Source organism: Onychomys torridus, chromosome 2 (genome assembly GCF_903995425.1).
Source record: "Onychomys torridus chromosome 2, mOncTor1.1, whole genome shotgun sequence".
Classification (NCBI taxonomy): domain Eukaryota; kingdom Metazoa; phylum Chordata; class Mammalia; order Rodentia; family Cricetidae; genus Onychomys; species Onychomys torridus.
The window spans coordinates 140066124-140084718 of NC_050444.1; the positions used below are offsets into that span (position 1 = coordinate 140066124).

General features: G+C 45.6%; 1 protein-coding gene, 1 non-coding gene and 1 pseudogene across 2 annotated transcripts in view; 1 reads left to right on the forward strand and 2 right to left on the reverse strand.

The window, feature by feature from the left end:
- The window catches only part of LOC118577755 (protein argonaute-4), a 40931-nt gene extending 34981 nt beyond the window's left edge, over positions 1-5950 (reverse strand). Inside the window, exon 1 of the mRNA XM_036178397.1 lies at positions 5660-5950. Coding sequence (XP_036034290.1) covers positions 5660-5678 — 19 coding nt within the window. The 5' untranslated portion in view covers positions 5679-5950. The remainder of the gene's footprint in view (positions 1-5659) is intronic.
- LOC118577390 lies at positions 1345-1944 on the reverse strand (annotated as a pseudogene).
- LOC118578919 lies at positions 4430-4534 on the forward strand. The gene has a single exon (XR_004944309.1). It is a non-coding gene; the product is annotated as a U6 spliceosomal RNA (small nuclear RNA).
- Positions 5951-18595: the final 12645 nt, after the last annotated feature.

Here is an 18595-nt window from a genome sequence, read left to right on the forward strand (position 1 = left end):
ATCTCTGAGTTCAAGGCTAGCCTGGTCTACAGAGCGAGATCCAAGACAGGTACCAAAATTACACAGAGAAACCATCTTGAAACACCAAAAAAAAAAAAAAAGGAGTTTAAGTTGTTTAAACTATCCTGTCTTCTATAGTGGACTCATAAATTCTCAGAAGAACTAGAATTCTAGTTTATGGTTCCCACACCTAACTTATCACCCAGCAAATTGTATGAATTCAATAAACATAGAAGAGTATCATTAGTTCCAGGTAAAAACAAAAGAGAAACATTAACCCTAATATGCAAAATGTGACAATTATTTTTCAATAAAGCAAAAGCATATAACATAAAAAAACACATATGAAAAGTACTATTGTGATGCACAGAGATCTATTCTGGGTGTGATAAGGCAATTACTAATCAACCCAATTAAACCATATAGACAAATCAGATTTGTAAGAAAATACACTTAAACAATCATCATAACATAATTAGAAGGAATCTTTTTATAAGAGAAATTTAGAAGCGGAAACTTTGATCAAATGAGTTGCCTATGAATCTGATTTTTAATAATGACTGGATCAAGGTCTCCCATTTCTTCCCCAGATTTCACAGGGTTTTGATTATCTATACTTCTCTAAAGGACTCTAAAGGCAGAGGGACTGAAATAAAAGAGATTCAATAGAAAATTGGAAGTATAGCTCACTGGTACAGGATGCCCCTACCAGTAGTACAGGATGAGCCCCTGACCTGATCCTTAGCACCAAAAAAAAATTACATAGTAAATTTTTTTTTTCTTCGAGACAGGGTTTCTCTGTGTAGCTTTTGTGCCTTTTTCCTGGAACTTACTTGGTAGCCCAGGCTGGCCTCGAACTCACAGAGATCCACCTGGCTCTGCCTCCCGAGCGCTGGGATTAAAGGCGTGTGCCACCACCGCCCGGCTAGAGTAAAATATTTTATGTCTCCTGTTTTCTGGTTTTTTTGTTTTGTTTTAAACAAATGAAAAGCATGTTTTTCCCCAGTCATAGCAAAATACACATATACACATTTATAAAGGCATAAGCTATTTCCAATATAACATGGTTTTGTTTGCTGAATGTCTTTAAATAAGATTCACCAGCCCAGAGAAAAAAATCACTGTTACTCAAGAATAATGTTTCAAATGGAGTACATTTTCTTTCTTTTTTTTTTGAGGGGGGGGGGGTTGAAAGAGTCTTACTAGCCCACGCTGTTCTCAAACTTGGGAACTAACAATTTTCCTGTCTCGGCTGCATGGGCCTTGGTCTTGGGTGCTCATTATAACACCAATGTATTTCTGGCAGATATTTCAAGAGGTGGTTTTGAGCTGACTGTAGGTATCTTAATAAAGACCATGGCATCTTGATGTTCTCTCACACTCGTACTCTTGGAAAGAGTTGACTCTGTCATGGGGTAAAGTGTGCTTAGGCTTGCACTCAGGCTGCACTCTGGCCACTTTCCAGAATTTTTTAGAGTGGGTCTTAGGGCATTGCATCTTACACCAGCTGATGGGAACCATCTGGACCCCTGATTCACTGTGGGCTACCACTACTCCTAACTCATTATCAGCAGTAGTCAGCAGGTAATTGGACTGTGCATCACCAAGGGAGATAATAACTATGTCACCCGGGCAGAAACTCTTGTAAATTTCAACCTTGTCTTTTTCAGTTGCTCGGCTATCTTCCTTGGGAATAGTTTCTCGAAAAGCATTTTTTAGTGGTGTGGACCCCCCCACATACAAGATGTGTCCTTTCGCAAAACGTGAGTTGATGCCAGACCTTACAGGTGACAACAGCGCCCACATCTGGAAGTAACTGGGGCTGTTTCTCTCGTCCCAGACACCACAGGAAGCGCACCAGGTGTAGGTGTAGGTGCTAGGGATGCCTTCCTCCAAGTTACACAGATGATTGCTGGGGATGGAGTATCTCACAGGTAGTGCCATGCTTGCCCCTGTCCAAAAACTTCCTGTTCTCTTTTTTGAGGTTTATTTTTATTTTATATGTATGGGTGTCTTGCCAGCAGCATGGGGCACAGGGTCCCCCTTGGAACTAGAGTTAGAGACGATTGTTAGCTCCCATGTGGGTGGCAGGGATTGATCCTAGGTCCTCTGGAAGAGTACTCAGTGCTCTTCACAGCCATCAGCCCTGTGTCACCTTTTTTTTTTTATTTTATTTTAACAAAAGAAAGGTTAGGTGAGTGACCACTCCTTTTAATAATCTTAGATCTATTATTTAGAAATTATATTCTATGCCTTTGATCCCAGCACTCAGGAGGCAAAGTCAGGTGGATCTCAGTGAGTTTGAGGCCAGCCTGGGCTAACAAGCGAGTTCCAGGAAAGGTGCAAAGCTACACAGAGAAACCCTGTCTAGAAAAACAAACAAACAAACAAACAAAACACCTGAAGATAGGGTCTTACTCAGTAGCCTAGACTTTGGACTCACAGTAATCCCCCTGCTTTAGCCTTCCAAATGCTGGGATTACAATTGTAAACCACCTGGTCTGGCTCAAATGAACTCATGATTATTAAAGTATGTGCTTTTTAAAAAAAATATTTATTTTGATGTATTTATTTTTTGTGTGGGTGTTTCTCCTGCATGTATGTCTGTGTACCACAAACCATGAACTGCCCACCGAGGTCATAAGAGTGTGTTGTATCCCCTGGGACTGAAGTTACAGTTTCCCAGCCCTATGTGGTTGCTGGGAATCAAACCCAGGTCCTCTGGAACAGCACCCAGTACTCTTAACCCAGAGCGTATAAGTATTTTACAAATCACAGAAGCACTACAAAGGGCTGGGGAACTGCAATTCAATGGTGGGCTGATGCCCATCATTCATAGAGCCCTGGGCTCCATCCCAATCACTGCAAAAACAAACAAATAAATAAACAAGTAACCACAAAATAAAAAGGAACCATGCAAAAATTAAGGTTATGATCACTATAACCAAAATGAATGATAAATAAAGGTCATCTGGGCAGTGGCAGAGGTAAGCAGGACTAAGAGGCCTCCAGGGACTGTTGGAGCAGAAGCTCCAACATACAGCCAGGTGGTGACGCACACCTTTAATCCCAGCACTCTGGAGGCAGAGGCCAGGGAATCTGAGTTTACCGCCAGCCTGGTCTACAGAGTGACTTCTAGGACAGCCAGAGTTTTTATACAGAGAAACTGTCTCAAGAAACCAAAAAAAGATCCAACACACTAGATCTAGGCATGATCTAATGGAAGCAACACCCCACAAGACCCATTGACTCCCTTTGTTCCGATTCCATGTTCAACAAGCAATTATTATTTGTTATTAACTAGGTTTCCAAGGTAGTCAGATACCAAAACAAAGTCTGCTATACAGCAAACATGAAAAAAGTTACTCAACAGAGAAGATCTATGTAAAATTTCAGCTTAATCATTGGTGTCTTTTCAATAGGATTAATGAATATTCGTTCTCTACAAATTAAGCAAGTCTAAGAAAACGGTTAAGTCTTCAGACCTGCAAGATCTAAAATCAAATCAAAGAGGGTGAGCAGCTGGTCTCCTGGGCAGTTCCTTACATCCCCATGCTGCTTCTTTTCATGAAACTCAGCTTGTACACATAGTTACATAGTCTCTATATCAGCTAGTGATTGCAACAGTTGCTTCAATTATGTTACTCATGGGAGGGAAGAGAAGAAACATTTGTTGAACATCTGTACTAGTCCTGACAAGAAGACTTCTCACAAAGGTCCCATTCCATTCTCACTTCAGTCTTGCAGCACCTATTAGCCTGGTTTTATAGAAAAGGAAATTGAAGTTCAATGGAATTAAGTTGTGGGGAAGTGGTGGCAGAGGCAGGGAGTTATACAAGTATGAAATTACTATATTAGATTTGAATGGAACTTTGATATAGTCCTAAAGCCACAAGCATGCTTTTATCTAGGGGATCAGGTCTGAAGTAACTTAGCGTACTATGTTGAGGTTTATCCAATAGATATCTATAACTAACCAATGCAGCATTTTCTTTTGGATAGTGTCTATGTAGCCCAAGCTGCTTCCAACTCTTTCTCTTCCTTTCCCCAGCCTCCCGGAAGCTGAGATAAGTGTTCAACAGCACAGCAGGCTCAAATCTGTTCATAGTCAGGGTCTCAAGTAGTCCAGGCTGACCTCAAACTCACTTTATAACTGAGGTTGGCCTTGAACTCCTGATCTTCCTGCCTCTACCTCCCAACTGTTAGGATTATAAGCATATGCCACCATGCCCAGCTAAGCCAATTCATTTTTTAAAGGCCTATGAAAGTTGAATGTGATGGCCTTTAATTTTTTAACTTTAAGCAGCAAAATGAAGATAGGAGTTAATTACTCAGTTATGTAAATATGTTCAAGTAAACAAACCTGCTAAGTTTCCAAATTCAAACAATAAACCTAATTTTTCCATGTACTTAAAAAGCATACAACTATGTTCGCTTCGGCAGCACATACACTAAAATTGGAATGATACAGAGAAGATTAGCATGGCCCCTGTGCAAGGATGACACGCAAATTTGTGAAGCGTTCCATATTTTTTTCTTCTTAAAAAAAAAAGCATACAACTAAATCCACTATATAGATAGACAAGGTTTGAATATGAAAATTAATTCCATCACTGCCCCTCAACCTTGCCCTACTTAGCCAAGTCATTAACAACCTGTTGGGGCTTGAGACAGAAGCACTAGGCTCCAATTGCAGAGCATCCAGGAGAGTCTGGAATGCTTCTTTGGGTTGGGGCAGAAAGGGAGATAGCCAGGGGCCACCCATACCATTCATTAGAGTTTGGAATGCTTCCTTAGGTTGAGGCAGAAAGGCAGATAGCCAGGGGCCACGCATACCATTCATGAGAGTTTGGAATGCTTCCTTAGGTTGGGACAGAAAGGGAGATAACCAGGGGGCCACCCATACCATTCATTAGAGTATGGAATGCTTCCTTAGGTTGGGGCAGAAAGGCAGATACCCAAGGGGCCACCCATACCCGAAACGAATCCCACAGCTTCAAAAACACTTTCTCATTTGCTCTCCGCAAGCACTCATAACCCAATTAAAAGAGAATGCACTGATCTCTGTGTTGGGGAGTCCTGGCCGACAATTCTGTCACTCAAGGTCTAGTCCGCAGCACTCTGGGACTGAAAACTGACAGATAGCAAACTTCAGGATCTCGAAAACAGAAAGGCTTCCAGGGGTTGGGGGTGAGTGGGTTTCCCTTCCTCATCTGAGGAAGCAGCTGCCAGTGCCAAGAGAAAAGGGGATTCGGCTCCACACCAACAGCACCCTTGGTAAAGGTGGGAGGCCTTGCAGGTTTGGGCCAGGTCTCCGCGTGCACCAGACACACGGTGCCCGTCGAGGCCCGGGCTAGCCCCGCGGCGACCGTGGACAGAGCTCTCCTGAGGTCGGGGTCGGGTCTGCCCTAGCTCGGGGGACTCGGGTCACCTCCAGAGCCTCCCTCGCTTAGACCCCGAGTCTTCAGCCCGGGCGCGGTTCCCGCCTCCCAGGGACGAGGGGACGGGGACCCTTCCTTCCCGGGGCCTGGCAACCCGCATCCGGGGCCGCGCGAGCGGCGGCGGGGCCGCGACAGTCCCTTCCGCCGGGTCCGTCCGCCCTCCCCTAACCCCCCACCCCGAGCCCCGGGACCGGCCCCGGCCTGAGCGCGCTCCTCACCGGGTCCCAGCGCCTCCATGGCGGCGACAGGGGCTGCCTCGCTCCGGTCCCCGGCGCCTCCCGCTCCGGGCCCCGCCGCCGCCGCCGCCGCCGCCGCGTAACGCTTGCTCTCGGGAATATTGGCGCTGAAGCTGCGCCGCGAAGACGCGGGCTCTGGGCAGGGGGCGGCGGCGGCGGCGGCGGCGCCCGGCCCGGGGACAGGGACCCGGCTTCTCTCACGGCTCTTCCGGCCTCGGCGACAACAAAAACAATCGCCGCCGCCGCCGCCGCCAGCTGGAGCGGGAGCGGGAGGCGGCGCGCGCCCGCCGGGCGGGGAGCGGGAGAGGGCGGGCGCCGGGCGCGCGCACCCGCGGTCCCGGCCGGCGGCGAAGGCGGCGCGTGCGCGGCCCCGCAGCGCGCGGGGTCCCGCGAGCCGCCGGAGTTGGGGGGGGCGGGGGGGGGGGGCGGGGGGGGCGGGGGGGGCGGCGGGCACGGGCGCGCGCCTGCTCGCCGCTCGGCGGATCCTCCTCCTCCTCGGGCGGCGATTGCTCCTCAAATCCGCCCCTCGAAAAGAGCGGGATTCCAATCCCTGCGGTCCCGCGGGCACAGTCCTCCCCTGCGTCCAGAGACTCGCCTCAGGCGGCACCTCTCCTCGCCCTCCCCAGATGATGGCCCCTTCTCTCCCCCCACCCCATACCTCAGGCACAGCCGCCCTTCATTCATCCCCTCAGCCAACACACACACGCACACGCACACGCATGCACACACACGCATGCACACACACACACACACGCATGCATGCACACACACACATACACGCATGCACACACACACACGCATGCATGCACACACACACATACACACACACACACACACACACACACACACACACACACACAGAGTCACCCTCCTTACCTGTGCTGCAACAACAGGTTCTCTTCTGGGTCCCACAACAGGTCAACATGGCCACCGAGCCTTCGCAGCGGTCCGCTCCAAGGCAGCGTGTACCCCAGCAGGCGCCGAGTGCTTCAGGTTTCCAGTCGGGGCTTGATTTAAGACCGGACCCTAGTCCGGGCGTGGTGGCGCACGCCTTCAATCCCAGCACTCCGGAGGCAGAGGCAGGAGGATCTCTGTGAGTTCAAGGACAGCCTGGTCTACAGAGTTCCAGGACAGGCTCCAAAGTCACACTTAGAAACCCCGTCTCGAAAAACACAAAAACAAACAAAAAGACAGGACCATAGGGTGTCAGTCAACTGAACGGGGCAGCGGCGGTCTGCTAGTTTGAAAGGCATTACACCGTAGTGTTCTGGTTTGCTAAGGCCGCCGTTGAGTATCACAGACTGTGTGGCTTAATGCAATGGAAATGCATTTTCTCTCAGTTCTGGAGACTGAAATTCGAATAAGGTAAGGTAGCGGGGGTTTCTTCTGAGATTTTTCCCCTTCGGTTGTCGATGTCTGTCTTCCTGTGTGGTCACACAAAATTCCCTTTGTATCTTCTGTTTTTAGATGTATTAATATTTTTTTTGTGTGTCTAAATGTTTTGCCTCTATGTATTGCCTGCATGTATGTATTTGTGCCTTCGGAGGCCGGAAGACCGCACTGTATCCCCGGAATTGAAGTACAGGTAGTGTAAACTGCACTAGGAATCGAACCTGGGTCCTCTGCAAGAATAACAAGTGTCCTTACAATTTCCAGAATTTTAAATCCTGAATCATGACATGACACTAGTGGAATTCAGGTGTTTCTGGTACCTGGACTGCTCTCACCAAATGTGAGGTCGAACTGTTGACCTTGTGAACATCCTAGTTCACAAATGAGTCTGTCAGATATGCCTATAGGCTGAGATGATGTCACAACACTGCGGAGAAACCTCCGGTGACTGTCCAGGCAGCTGGCTGTTTCTGTCAACTCACTTTTTTTTTTTTTTTTTTTTTTTGGAAGCTGCTTACGTGCACTTCCTGTTTTATTTTTGTTAGGTAATATTTCCTTCTTGGGTCTCTGAGGGAGTTGAAGATTAGATAGTTACAGTTAAAGTTTAGATAGTTATAGTTTTCCTTGTTAAGAATTTTAGAAAAGAAACTCACTAAAGAGTAAGTGTATAAATTTGAAAGACGTTATAAGATAGTACTGTTAGTAATATTAAGTTAGGATAGAAAGTGAATCAGGTACATTTTGGACTTACCAAAATAGGATAGATAATGGAATTATTTTCTCTGAATTTGTCAAATACAAATGGACTAGTCATTGTTTAGGTATTTACTACTTGTATATATGATATATAATTATTGTACTTTTGTATATAGTTTTTCTTATATTAGTTATAACTTTTTCCTTTTTTTTCTTTTTATTAAAATAGAAAGGGAAGGAAAAAACAAACAAACAAACAAAAAAACCCAAGTGTCCTTAACCACTAAGCCATCTCCACAGCCCCTAACCTCTTCTTATGAGGAAGGTGGTTGAGTGGGTAAAGGCACTTTATACACTGACAACCTGAGTTTGCTCTCCAAGGCCGATATGGTGGAAGGGGAGAACTGACTCTTGGAAGTTGTCCTCTGACCTCCACTTGAGTGCCATGGGTACACCCCCATATAAATAAACAAATGCTTTAAACTGTTTTAAGAAACAAAACCAGATCCTGAATGGTGGAGCACTTGGGAGATGGAAGTAGGAGGAGGAAGAGTTCAAGGCCAGCTTCTGCTACCGAAGAGTTCAAGGCCAGCCTGTGCTTTAAGAGACATAGTCTCCAAAAATCAAATCAAATCAATCAATCAATCAATCAATCAATCAATCAATAAAAACCAAGTCAGATATTAGCTTAAATAACAACAATGGGGGGAGGGTGCAGAAAATTGGAGGAGAAAGTATTCAAGAAATAAATGTGGGCTGGGGAGATATGTCAGTCAGTTAAAGTACTTGCTCTCTAAGCATGACCTGAGTTCAATCTACTAGATGCAGCAGCAGTAGGCAGCCAGGCATGATGGTCACACTTGTAATCCCAACACTGAGAAGGCAAAGTCAGACATGTCACCGGAGCTCCAGCCAACTCAGCCAACTTGGAGAGCTCCAGGTCATCGAGAGTCACTTTCTCAGACAAACAAACAAACAAACAAACAAACAAAGAGATAACTCCTGAGGAAGATCCCTGAGCTGCTACACCCACACACCCACCCACCCACCCACACACACACAAGAAAGACTGGTTGGTATACAGCTAAAAGGAAAAGAAAAAAATAACTAGGAGCTCAAGGTGTTTGGTTTGGACTTTGTTGTTGCTAGCAGTTTTGAGACAAGGGTCTCCTGTGTCCCTGGCTGACCCAGGACATGCTGAGTGCCCTGGATGACTGAACAGCCAATAGCGAGGGAGGAGGTGTAGGTGGGCCTTCCAGGACGGGAGAGTAAGGAGGAGGAGGAATTTAGGCTCAGACAGAAAAAGAGACACTAAGGGTTGGGGTAGAGTGCTTGCCTAGCAAGCGCAAGGCCCTGGGTTCCATCCTCAGCTCCATTAAAAGAAAAAGAAAAGAAAAAGAGACACCAGATAGACAGCCGGGGCCAGACAGACAGGGAGGAGGCAGGAAAGCAGGACAGACAGAGTGAAAGGAAGGTGAAAAGCCCCAAGGCAAAAACGAAGATGAAGAGAAACAGGTTAAACTAAGTTACAAGAGCTAGTGGGACAAGCCTAAGCTAAGGCTGAGCATTCATAATAAATCTCCATATCTTTGAGAGCTGGTCGGCTGCCCAAAGAAAATTCCAACTACACTAGAGTTAAGGGTAGTTATGAACTTCTGGGAACTGAACCTTGGTCCTCCAAAAGAGTAGTATACACTTTTTTTTTTTTTTTTTTTTTTTTTGCTTTTGTTTTGTTATCGAGACAGGGTTTGGTTTCTCTGTGTAGCTTTGGGAACTCACTCTGTAGACCAGGCTGGCCTTGAATTCAGAGATCTGCCTGCTCTGCCTCCTGAGTACTGGGACTAAAGATGTGTGCTGCCACCACCCAGCTAGTACACACTCTTAATAGATGAGTCATCTCTAGCAGCAGGGCTCAAGTTTTCAAACCTGGTAGCTAACCTCCCTTCCCCACCTCACAGCATTTCCTCGTACAATCTGAATAATGTTGGTGGAGCTGGAGTTGAAGCTTTGTCAGTGGAGACCTTATCTCGCAAGCCAGAAGTCCTGGGTTCAATTCCCCAGCACTGCCAAAACAGGTCATGGTGGCATATGCCTGAAATCCTAGAAATTCGGAGGTGGAGGCAGGAGAATTAGAAGTTCAAAGTCATACTCACCTACACAGTGAGTAAAAGGCTAGCCTAAGTTCTTTTGCCGGAGGTGGTGGTGCATGCCTTTAATCCCAGGACTGGAAGGTAGAGGCAGGCAGATCTCTGTGAGTTTGAGGCTAGCCTGGTCTACAAAATGAGTTCTAGGAAAGGCGCAAAGCTACACAGAGAAACCCTGTCTTCAAAAAACAAAAACAAACAAACAAACAAACAAAAAAAATGGATAGCCTAAGCTACATGAGACCCTGTCTCAAAACAAAACTTTTCAAACAATGCTGGCCTGGTTTGAGGCAGACTTTCCCAGCTTCCTCATTCTTTAGGCACCCTGACTATAGCTTGTTCTTTGCTTTGAAAAAATAGTTCAGAAATCATTAGCTTAGAAACTGAAGCATAAAATATGCAGTTCCAGTCAGGACTGCAATGTTGCACCCCTCAAATACCCCAACCCTGTCTTTGTTGGCTACTCCATTATCTCCATTCCATTCTCAAACTCAGTCCCTCTGAGACACCCTTTACCCTCTTCCTAGTCACCCTTTCTATGGCAGTTCTGTAGTCACTAAATTGCCCCAGGTCTCAGTTCTGGAATTCCGCCTACCTACCCTCAGCTTCCTGCTCTGCTTCCTGCTGTGGCTGAGAAGCCATGCCTCAATACCACTTCCCCTTCAGATCTCTCTGCCTGTGGCTGCTCAGCCCCCTGTACCTCACACACTTCCAGGAAGGGGGTGGGTAGAGAATTGGCCTCTATTGCCAATACTTGAATTATTATTTTCTCCTATAGGTCCTCTTGTCCCTGGCCACCACTCTAGGGCCTCCTTTGATGATGCAATCAACTCAACTTCTTGCTTGTATCTCAGTCGGGGCCTGGCTCCCCACTGCTCTATAAATCCTTGAGGGTAGGTCTGAAGCGTGAGCCTAAGTAGTCTCTACTAATGTTCAGACAGAAGAGCATCCTGTCTCTTTGAATCCTTAGACTGAATAGGGACTGAGATCCTGTTTCTACCCACCTTATATTCCTGTCTCTGCCTCCCACGTGCTGGGATCAAAGGCTTGAGCCTCCCCAGAGCTGAGATTAAAGGTGTGTGCTACCTCTGCCTGGTCTCAAAAGAAACAAAAACAAAAACAAAACAAAAAAAGGTGTGTGGCCTCTATGGTTAACTAGTAGCTAGCTCTACCCTCTGATCTCCAGGCAAGTTTTATTTGTCAGAACACAAACAAAATCTCACGCACCAACACAGGTCTTAGGCTCTATTCAAGTATTCAGATCTGTGTCTGTTTCCTAACAACCTTCCAGGTAGCAAATGACTTTGGGGGTGGAGCCTATGGAATGAACGAATGAGTGAACAAGTGATGTGTCAATGGTGGAAGCTAGAAATGGTATAGTGTTGGAGTCAGAGTCTAGATGAGACTCTCTGGGCAAAGTGCCAGCTTCTCTGAGTGATGATTTCTGTTTTTAATCAGATGGGTCTGGGCTCCAATTCCTGTTCTGTAACTTACTAACCCTAAGTACCTTGGGAACGACCCCTCACCGGCTGAAGGTCATCTCAGAAAGGGAGCTGAATCCTCTAAGCCCAGTGTGTGCTATTCTGTGTTGGGGATCGAGTGAGCACGCACCCAATCATTGCTACTTCTTGTTCCTTGTCCTTCCCCAGCTAAAACCCATAATGCAGTGTCTCTCTGTGAGGCGCTGGGATTGTCCCTTGAGAGACAGTATGCTCCAGATCTCAGCTCAGTGTAAGAGAAGAGAACAGATCCCCCAGGGACTAAACATGTTTACACATTCTGTACCTGAGCCACTCAAAGAGAGATTCTTGGCTCACCCATCTGGAGAAGAGAGCTGGGCACACAGAGCGTGCTCACTTATGGTTGGCGAAGGAGACTGAACTACTTGAACTAATTAGTGCTGTCCCAGAGGCAGGCTATGCCAAAGGGATTCTCACTAGTGGATGCTGAGCTCACTCACAGGCAGGACTCCGGCCACCAGTCTACCTGTGACACTCCACCCTTGTGTCTGCCTCTGGTCTGTACTCTGACTCCACAGCGTCCCTTCCTGCCAGCATTTCTGAAAGCCCATCGCTTACACATTGAGAAGGAACTTCTTTGCAGTTGACCAGCTGCATGCAGTAGGGAGGAATCTTGCTGTTCTTCAGCTGGGAACCTCTCAACTCAAAATTTTTTGGTTTGTTTTTTGAAACTGTGTCTGGGCTCCAATTCCTGTTTTCATAATGACTGATTGATATGGGCGAGACTAGCCACTGTGGGCAAGTGATCCTGGGTTGTATGAGAAAGCCACGGAGACCAAGCAGGAAGCAACTTTCCTCTGTGGTTCCCGCCTCTGCTCCTGCCCTGACTTCCTCAGTGATCAACTGTGACCATGGTGTAGGAGCCAAATAAGCCCTGGCCTGCAAGTAGCTCTTGGTCACAATGTTTATCACAGCAACAGGAGACTAAACTGAGACAACAATGTGCCTAACTAAACCAGCTCTCCTAGAGCCACCGAAACGGAATGTTGAACCACCTGCTCCTAGGCCACAGCACCCTTGCTCTTTTCTACTTTTTTTCTTTTTTCTGAGACCAAGTTTCTTTGTGTAGCTTTGGAGCCTGTCTTGGATCTTGCTCTGTAGACCAGGCTGGCCTTGAACTCACAGAGATCCTCCTGCCTCTGCCTCCCGAGTGCTGGGATTAAAGGTGTGTGCCACCATGCCTGGGTAAATTTCACCATCTTAAAAGTTACAATTCGGGGTTGGGGATTTAGCTCAGTGGTAGAGCGCTTGCCTAGCATTCGCAAGGCCCTGGGTTCGGTCCTCAGCTCTGGAAAAAAAAAAGTTACAATTCAATGGCTGTTTGTTTACTCACGAGATGTAATCAGCTGTACTATAGAACTCCAGAATATTCTCATCACCCCCAAAATAAAGCTTCATAGTTACTCACTATCCATTCCTTCACGTAGCCCTGGGAACTATAAATCTACCTTTATTTCTGTGAATTTTCACATTCTAGACATTTCACATCAATGATATCATAGAATATGTGCCCTTTTATGTCTCATTTCTTCCACTCATCATATATTTTTTTGGAGGGGTGAGTTTGAGACAAGGTTTCTCTGTGTAACTGCCCTGGCTGTCCTGGTGAGTTCGAGGCCAGCCTGGTCTACAGAGCGAGATCCAGGACAGCCTCCAAAGCTACACAGAAACCCTGTCTCGAAAAAAACCAAACCAAAACAAAAAAAACTTTATTACAGCAGCTGGAGAGAGAGGTTCGGCAATTAAGAACATTTGTTGGGTTGGGGATTTAGCTCAGTGGTAGAGCGCTTGCCTAGCAAGCACAAGGCCCTGGGTTCGATCCTCAGCTCAAAAAAAAAAGAGCGTTTGTTGCTCTTCCAGAGGACCAGAGTTCAGTTCCCAGCTTCCATGTCAGGTGGCTCACAACCCTCTATAACTCCAGTTCCAGGGAATAAAACACCCTCTTCTGGCCTCTGCAGGCACCCACAGGCATCTGGCATACACTTATACAGACACAGGCATGTAGATGTAAATAAAAAAGATGTGGGGTTTATTTAAGCACATTTATTTATCTTGGAATGATTGGGTGTACATACATGCCTTAGCACACATAGGCAGGTCAAGGGACAACTTGAGGATGTTGGTTCTCTCCTCTACCATATAGGTTCCAGGGTTCCAACTCAGGTCATCAGCCTTGGGGTGGCTTAACCCACTGAGCAATCTTGCCAGCCTTATGCCACCACATTTTATTTATCCTTTGGTTAGTTAACACTTGAGTTGTACATGTTTTGGCTGTAATACCAATATAAACATTCATACACAACTTTTTGTATGACCATAAATTTTCATCTCTTTTGGATGTATAGCTGGAGATGAAATTGTTGCAGGCTTATATGATCATTCTATGTTCAATTTGTTGACACACTGTTTTCCGTGGTGACCACCACATTCCCACTGGCAATTTATGAAGGTTATAATTTCTTCACATTCTTTCATTTCTTTTTTTTCCCCCTTAGGGTGTGTGTGTGTGTGTGTGTGTGTGTGTGTGTGTGTGTGTGTGTGTGAGTGAGTGAAGTCAAAGGTCAGAGGATAACCTCAGATGTCATTCCTCGGGTGCCATTCATCATTATTTTGAGGCAGGATCTTTCACTGGTTTAGAACTTGCTAAGTAAGCTAGATTGGCGAGCTGGGGAATCCCAGGGATCAGCAGTCAGTGCCTTCCCAGGACTGGGGTTCCAAGTGTGTGCTACCATGCATGTTTTATATAGAATCTGAGAACTGGAATTGTGTCTTCATGATTAGCACTTTACTGAGCTATCTCCAGCCCCTTCTTTTTGTTTTTAAGACAAGGTCTCATGTAGCCTAAACTGGCTTCAAACTTGCTATGTAGGCCATGATCTCTGTATCCAGTAGGAAAAAGGGAAAAGCTTATTTTATGTATATGAGTTTTGTCTACATGTGTCTGACCCACATGCCTGCCTAGCACCTACAGAGGTTAGAAGAGGGCATTGGCTCCCCTGGAACAAGAGTTAGAGATGGATATAAGCTACCATGTGGGTGCTGGGAACCAAACCAGGACCTCAGAAAGAGTAGCAGTGCTCTTAACCACTGAGACATCTCTCTAGCTCCTATGTTGATTTGTTCTCTGCCTCAAGGTTATTAGTTATGGACTTTTGACATCTTTCCTGCTCTCCATCCTCCAACCTTTGTGATTAAAGTTAGGATATCCCAGCGTCTTTGTCTCATTCTGATTCTATTCTCATACTTGACCAGTTGTTAATTGGGTATAGAACTCTGGGTTAGCATAATTCTTCTTAAGAACATTGCCTACATTTTGTATAATATTATAAGACCAGCCTTAATATTATACTATCCCAGGATGCCCAGAAGTGATGCTACCAGCACCTCAGGAATGAATCTAGATACACGGAGCTCTTTCGTCCAACTCATTTCTTCGTCCGCCACCACCATTCTGTCCAAAAATTCTCCTCGCCTCTGTCGGGACTTGTCTATATCTATACCAAGCCAGCAACATCTTCATATTTACAATACAACATAAGAATTGCAAGGACCAGCCGGGCGGTGGTGGTGCATGCCTTTAAACCTAGCACTCGAGAGGCAGAGCCAGGTGGATCTCTGTGAATTCAAGGCCAGCCTGGTCTATAGAGCAAGTTCCAGGACACCTCCCAAAGCTACACAAAGAAACCCTGTCTGGAAAAACCAAAATATAAAAATATTAAAAAAAAAAATTGCAAGGTTCCCACCAGAAGCTTCCTGGCAACTTCATTTGCAACCCAAAAAGGGGAGGAGAATAAAGGTGGAGTTAGATAGGAGAAAGAATAAATAAGAGAAGGAATTTACATGCTAGGAATATATCCTTACTGTGGTTAGGTGAAGACATTACGAGTCTATCATAGATGTGCTCAAACTATAAATTTACAGGTGATAGGGAAAGAAATCTATAAGTCACTAAAAATAAAACTGCCTCCGAAAAAAAAAAAAATAAAACAAAACAAAATAAAAAAACTGCCACTGTTCTTCTCTACTACCAGTTTCCTGACAGGGCAGGGGAGGAGTACTGACAGCTAGTCAAGCGGCATCACAGCTGGAAGCACCTGGTGAGAGGAAACCCCTCTGATCTAAGAAGTTGCTCTGGAGCAGTGCAAAATCTGAACTTGATTTGCAAACAATACATCTACTATGCTGTAAGTCTCTTCAGTTGGCGGTGGGTGGCGGGAGTTAGTACCCCGTGGAACAGTGTCTGAGAAGCTTAGCTGTTTGTTAAAATGGCATGGAAGTATTTGGGCACACAAGAATTTCATAGGAGAAGACAGCTGAAATATTAAAAGTTGTATAACACCAAATATTCGTAATAAATGGCCTGCCTTTCGACAGACCTTTGGCATGTCTAAGTATAGCTTCCATTCACAGCTGAATCTCTATAATCTTGTGGCCTGCAAGACCTACACCATTCCTTTACGTCCTAGGTTATCAGCAGAGAAAATGAAATCCATTCTGTTCCTTGATACTTTGTATGTGACCTAATTTCCTTTCTAGAACGTTTTATAGAAATTTCTCTTTACATCTGATATGCTGGAATTTTAGAATAATACACCTGTCTGTGGATTTCTCTTTTAGTCATCAGGCAATTTAGTGAACTCCTTAGTGCTAAAAATCTTAAGTTCTGAAGTTTTTTTGTTTTCATTCTTTTTTTTTTTTAATTTTTTAATTTTTTTATTTTTGAGGCAGGGTCTAATGTAATACAGGCTGGTTGGGAGCTCAGTGTGTAGCTGAGGATGATCTTGCATTTTTAACCCTCTTGTATCCACCTCTACGTGTCCAGTACATTATAACTATGTACCATTGTCATACCCAGTTTATTCCATGCTGAAGATCAAACCCAGAACACTATGCATGCTAGACAAGCATTCTACCAACTACATTTCCAGCCCCTGGAGGTTTTTTGTTTGTTTGTTTGTTTTTGTTTTTGTTTTTTGTTTTAAGATTTATTTTTATTTATTATATACACAGAAGAGGGTGCCAGATCTCATTACAGATGGTTGTGAGCCACCATGTGGGTGCTGGAAATTGAACTCAGGACCTCTGGAAGAGCAGTCGGTACTCTTAACCTCTGAGCCATCTCTCCAGCCTGCCCCTGGAGTTTTTCTTCTGTTATTTCTTTGATAATTTCTTCTCCTAATTTCTCTTCTCTGGACTTCCTAATTAATTGATTATTCCTAAATTTATCTTCATTTTCTTGTCTTCCAAATTTCCAATTTTTTTTCCAACTCTTCTGTGGTGGTTTGAATGGGAATGGCCCCATAGGCTCACATATTTAAGTACTTGGTCCCTAGTTGATGGAACTGTTTGGGAAGATTAGGAGGTGTGGCTTTGTTGAAGGAGGTGTGTCACTGGGGGTAGACCTTGAAGTTCCTTTTTTTTTTTCCCCTTTTGTGAGATACTATTATATAAGCTCTGACTGTCTTAGAACTCATTATGTAGACCAGGCTGGCCTCAAACTCACAGAGATCCACCTGCCTCTGCCTCCTGTAGGCTGGGATTAAAGGTGTGCGCCACCATGTCTGACTGCTTTCAGGTTTCAAAAGCCCATGCCAGGCCCAGTCGGCCTCTCTCTCTCTCTCTCTTTCTCTCCCTTTCTCTCTCTCTCTCTCTCCCTCCCCCTCCCTCCCTCCCTCCCTCCCTCCAACTTGTGGATAAGATGTAAGTTAACAGCTAATGCCTGTTCCATCACCATGCCTGCTCCATCACCATGCCTGCTCCATCACCATGCCTGCTCCATCACCATGCCTGCTCCATCACCATGCCTGCCACCATGCTCCCCACCATGATGGCTAAAGACTTACCCTCTGAAACTGTAAGTGAGCCCCCAATTAGGTTCTTTCTTTCTTTCTTTCTTTCTTTCTTTCTTTCTTTCTTTCTTTCTTTTGTTTTTGTTTTTGTTTTTGTTTTTCGAGACAGAGTTTCTCTGTGTAGCTTTGTGCCTTTCCTGGATCTCTCTCTGTAGACCAGGCTGGCCTCGAACTCACAAAGATCCACCTACTTCTGCCTCCCAAGTGCTGGGATCAAAGGTGTGCGCCACCACCGCCCGGCCATCTTACTTTATTTTTAAAACATTTTATGTGTATAGATGTTTTCCACATATATGTCTGTGCAACATGCGCAAGGAGGGTGTGAGATCCGCTGGAACTAGAGTTACAGGTGTTTATCAGCCACCATGTGGGTGCTGGGAATTGAACCCTCATCCTTTGGAAGAGCAGCAGGTAGCAGGTGTTCTTGACTGCTGAGCTGTCTTGCTAGCCCAGAGAAATGTTTCTTGTTCATTTGTCTTTTAAGAAATCTCTTCCTCATGGTTTAGTTATATAGCCCTGGCTGACATCAACTCCTTGTGTAACTGATGCTGGCCTTAAACATGATTGTCCTGGCTCTTGTTACAGGTGCTGTTATGCCCAGATGGCAGGGACCCCCAAAAGACCACCACGGAGGGGTTGGGGATTTAGCTCAGTGGTAGAGCGCTTGCCTAGCAAGCGCAAGGCCCTGGGTTCAGCCCTCAGCTCTGGCAAAAAAGACAAAGAAACCACGGAGACAAGTCCTGAAAGTAAAAGCAAAGAGCCTTTACTTTAACTGCGGAGCTTGGCCCCTCTGTCCGTCTGACACAGCGGTGAGAGCAGAGTGCCCGAGCCCAGGCAGGTGGGATTTTATCATAGCAGAGGTTGGGGTGTGGGGATTTCCAGGGTTCAGGACCCTGATTAGCTGACGATAGTCTAGGTACGGGAAGGGGAGATAGTTGTGTAGGATAGGCTCCAGGACATCTGGCCACCTTATCTAAAGGTTGGATGTTTGGGATGTCAGGTACTTCCTCATCCCTGGGAGGATCCCTGGGTGGTGTCGCTTAAGGCTTTTCCTGGATCTGGGTATTGCCTGTCAGTAAGCCTGTCTCAGAAACTATGTCTAGGCCCCTAGCCCTGTCATGGCAGCTGTGTGGTCAAGCTGTTTTGGGGCCCCTCCGCAGTGTGGACCACCACATCTAGCAGAGAGGGAAGCATTGATGAAAGTCAGTGGGATATTTGTACACAGAGGCATGGCTTATTTTCTGGTGGGCTTTACAAATGAGGTGGTCTCTTTTTCCTCTTTTTAAAAATTTTTATTTACTTTTATTTTATGTGCAT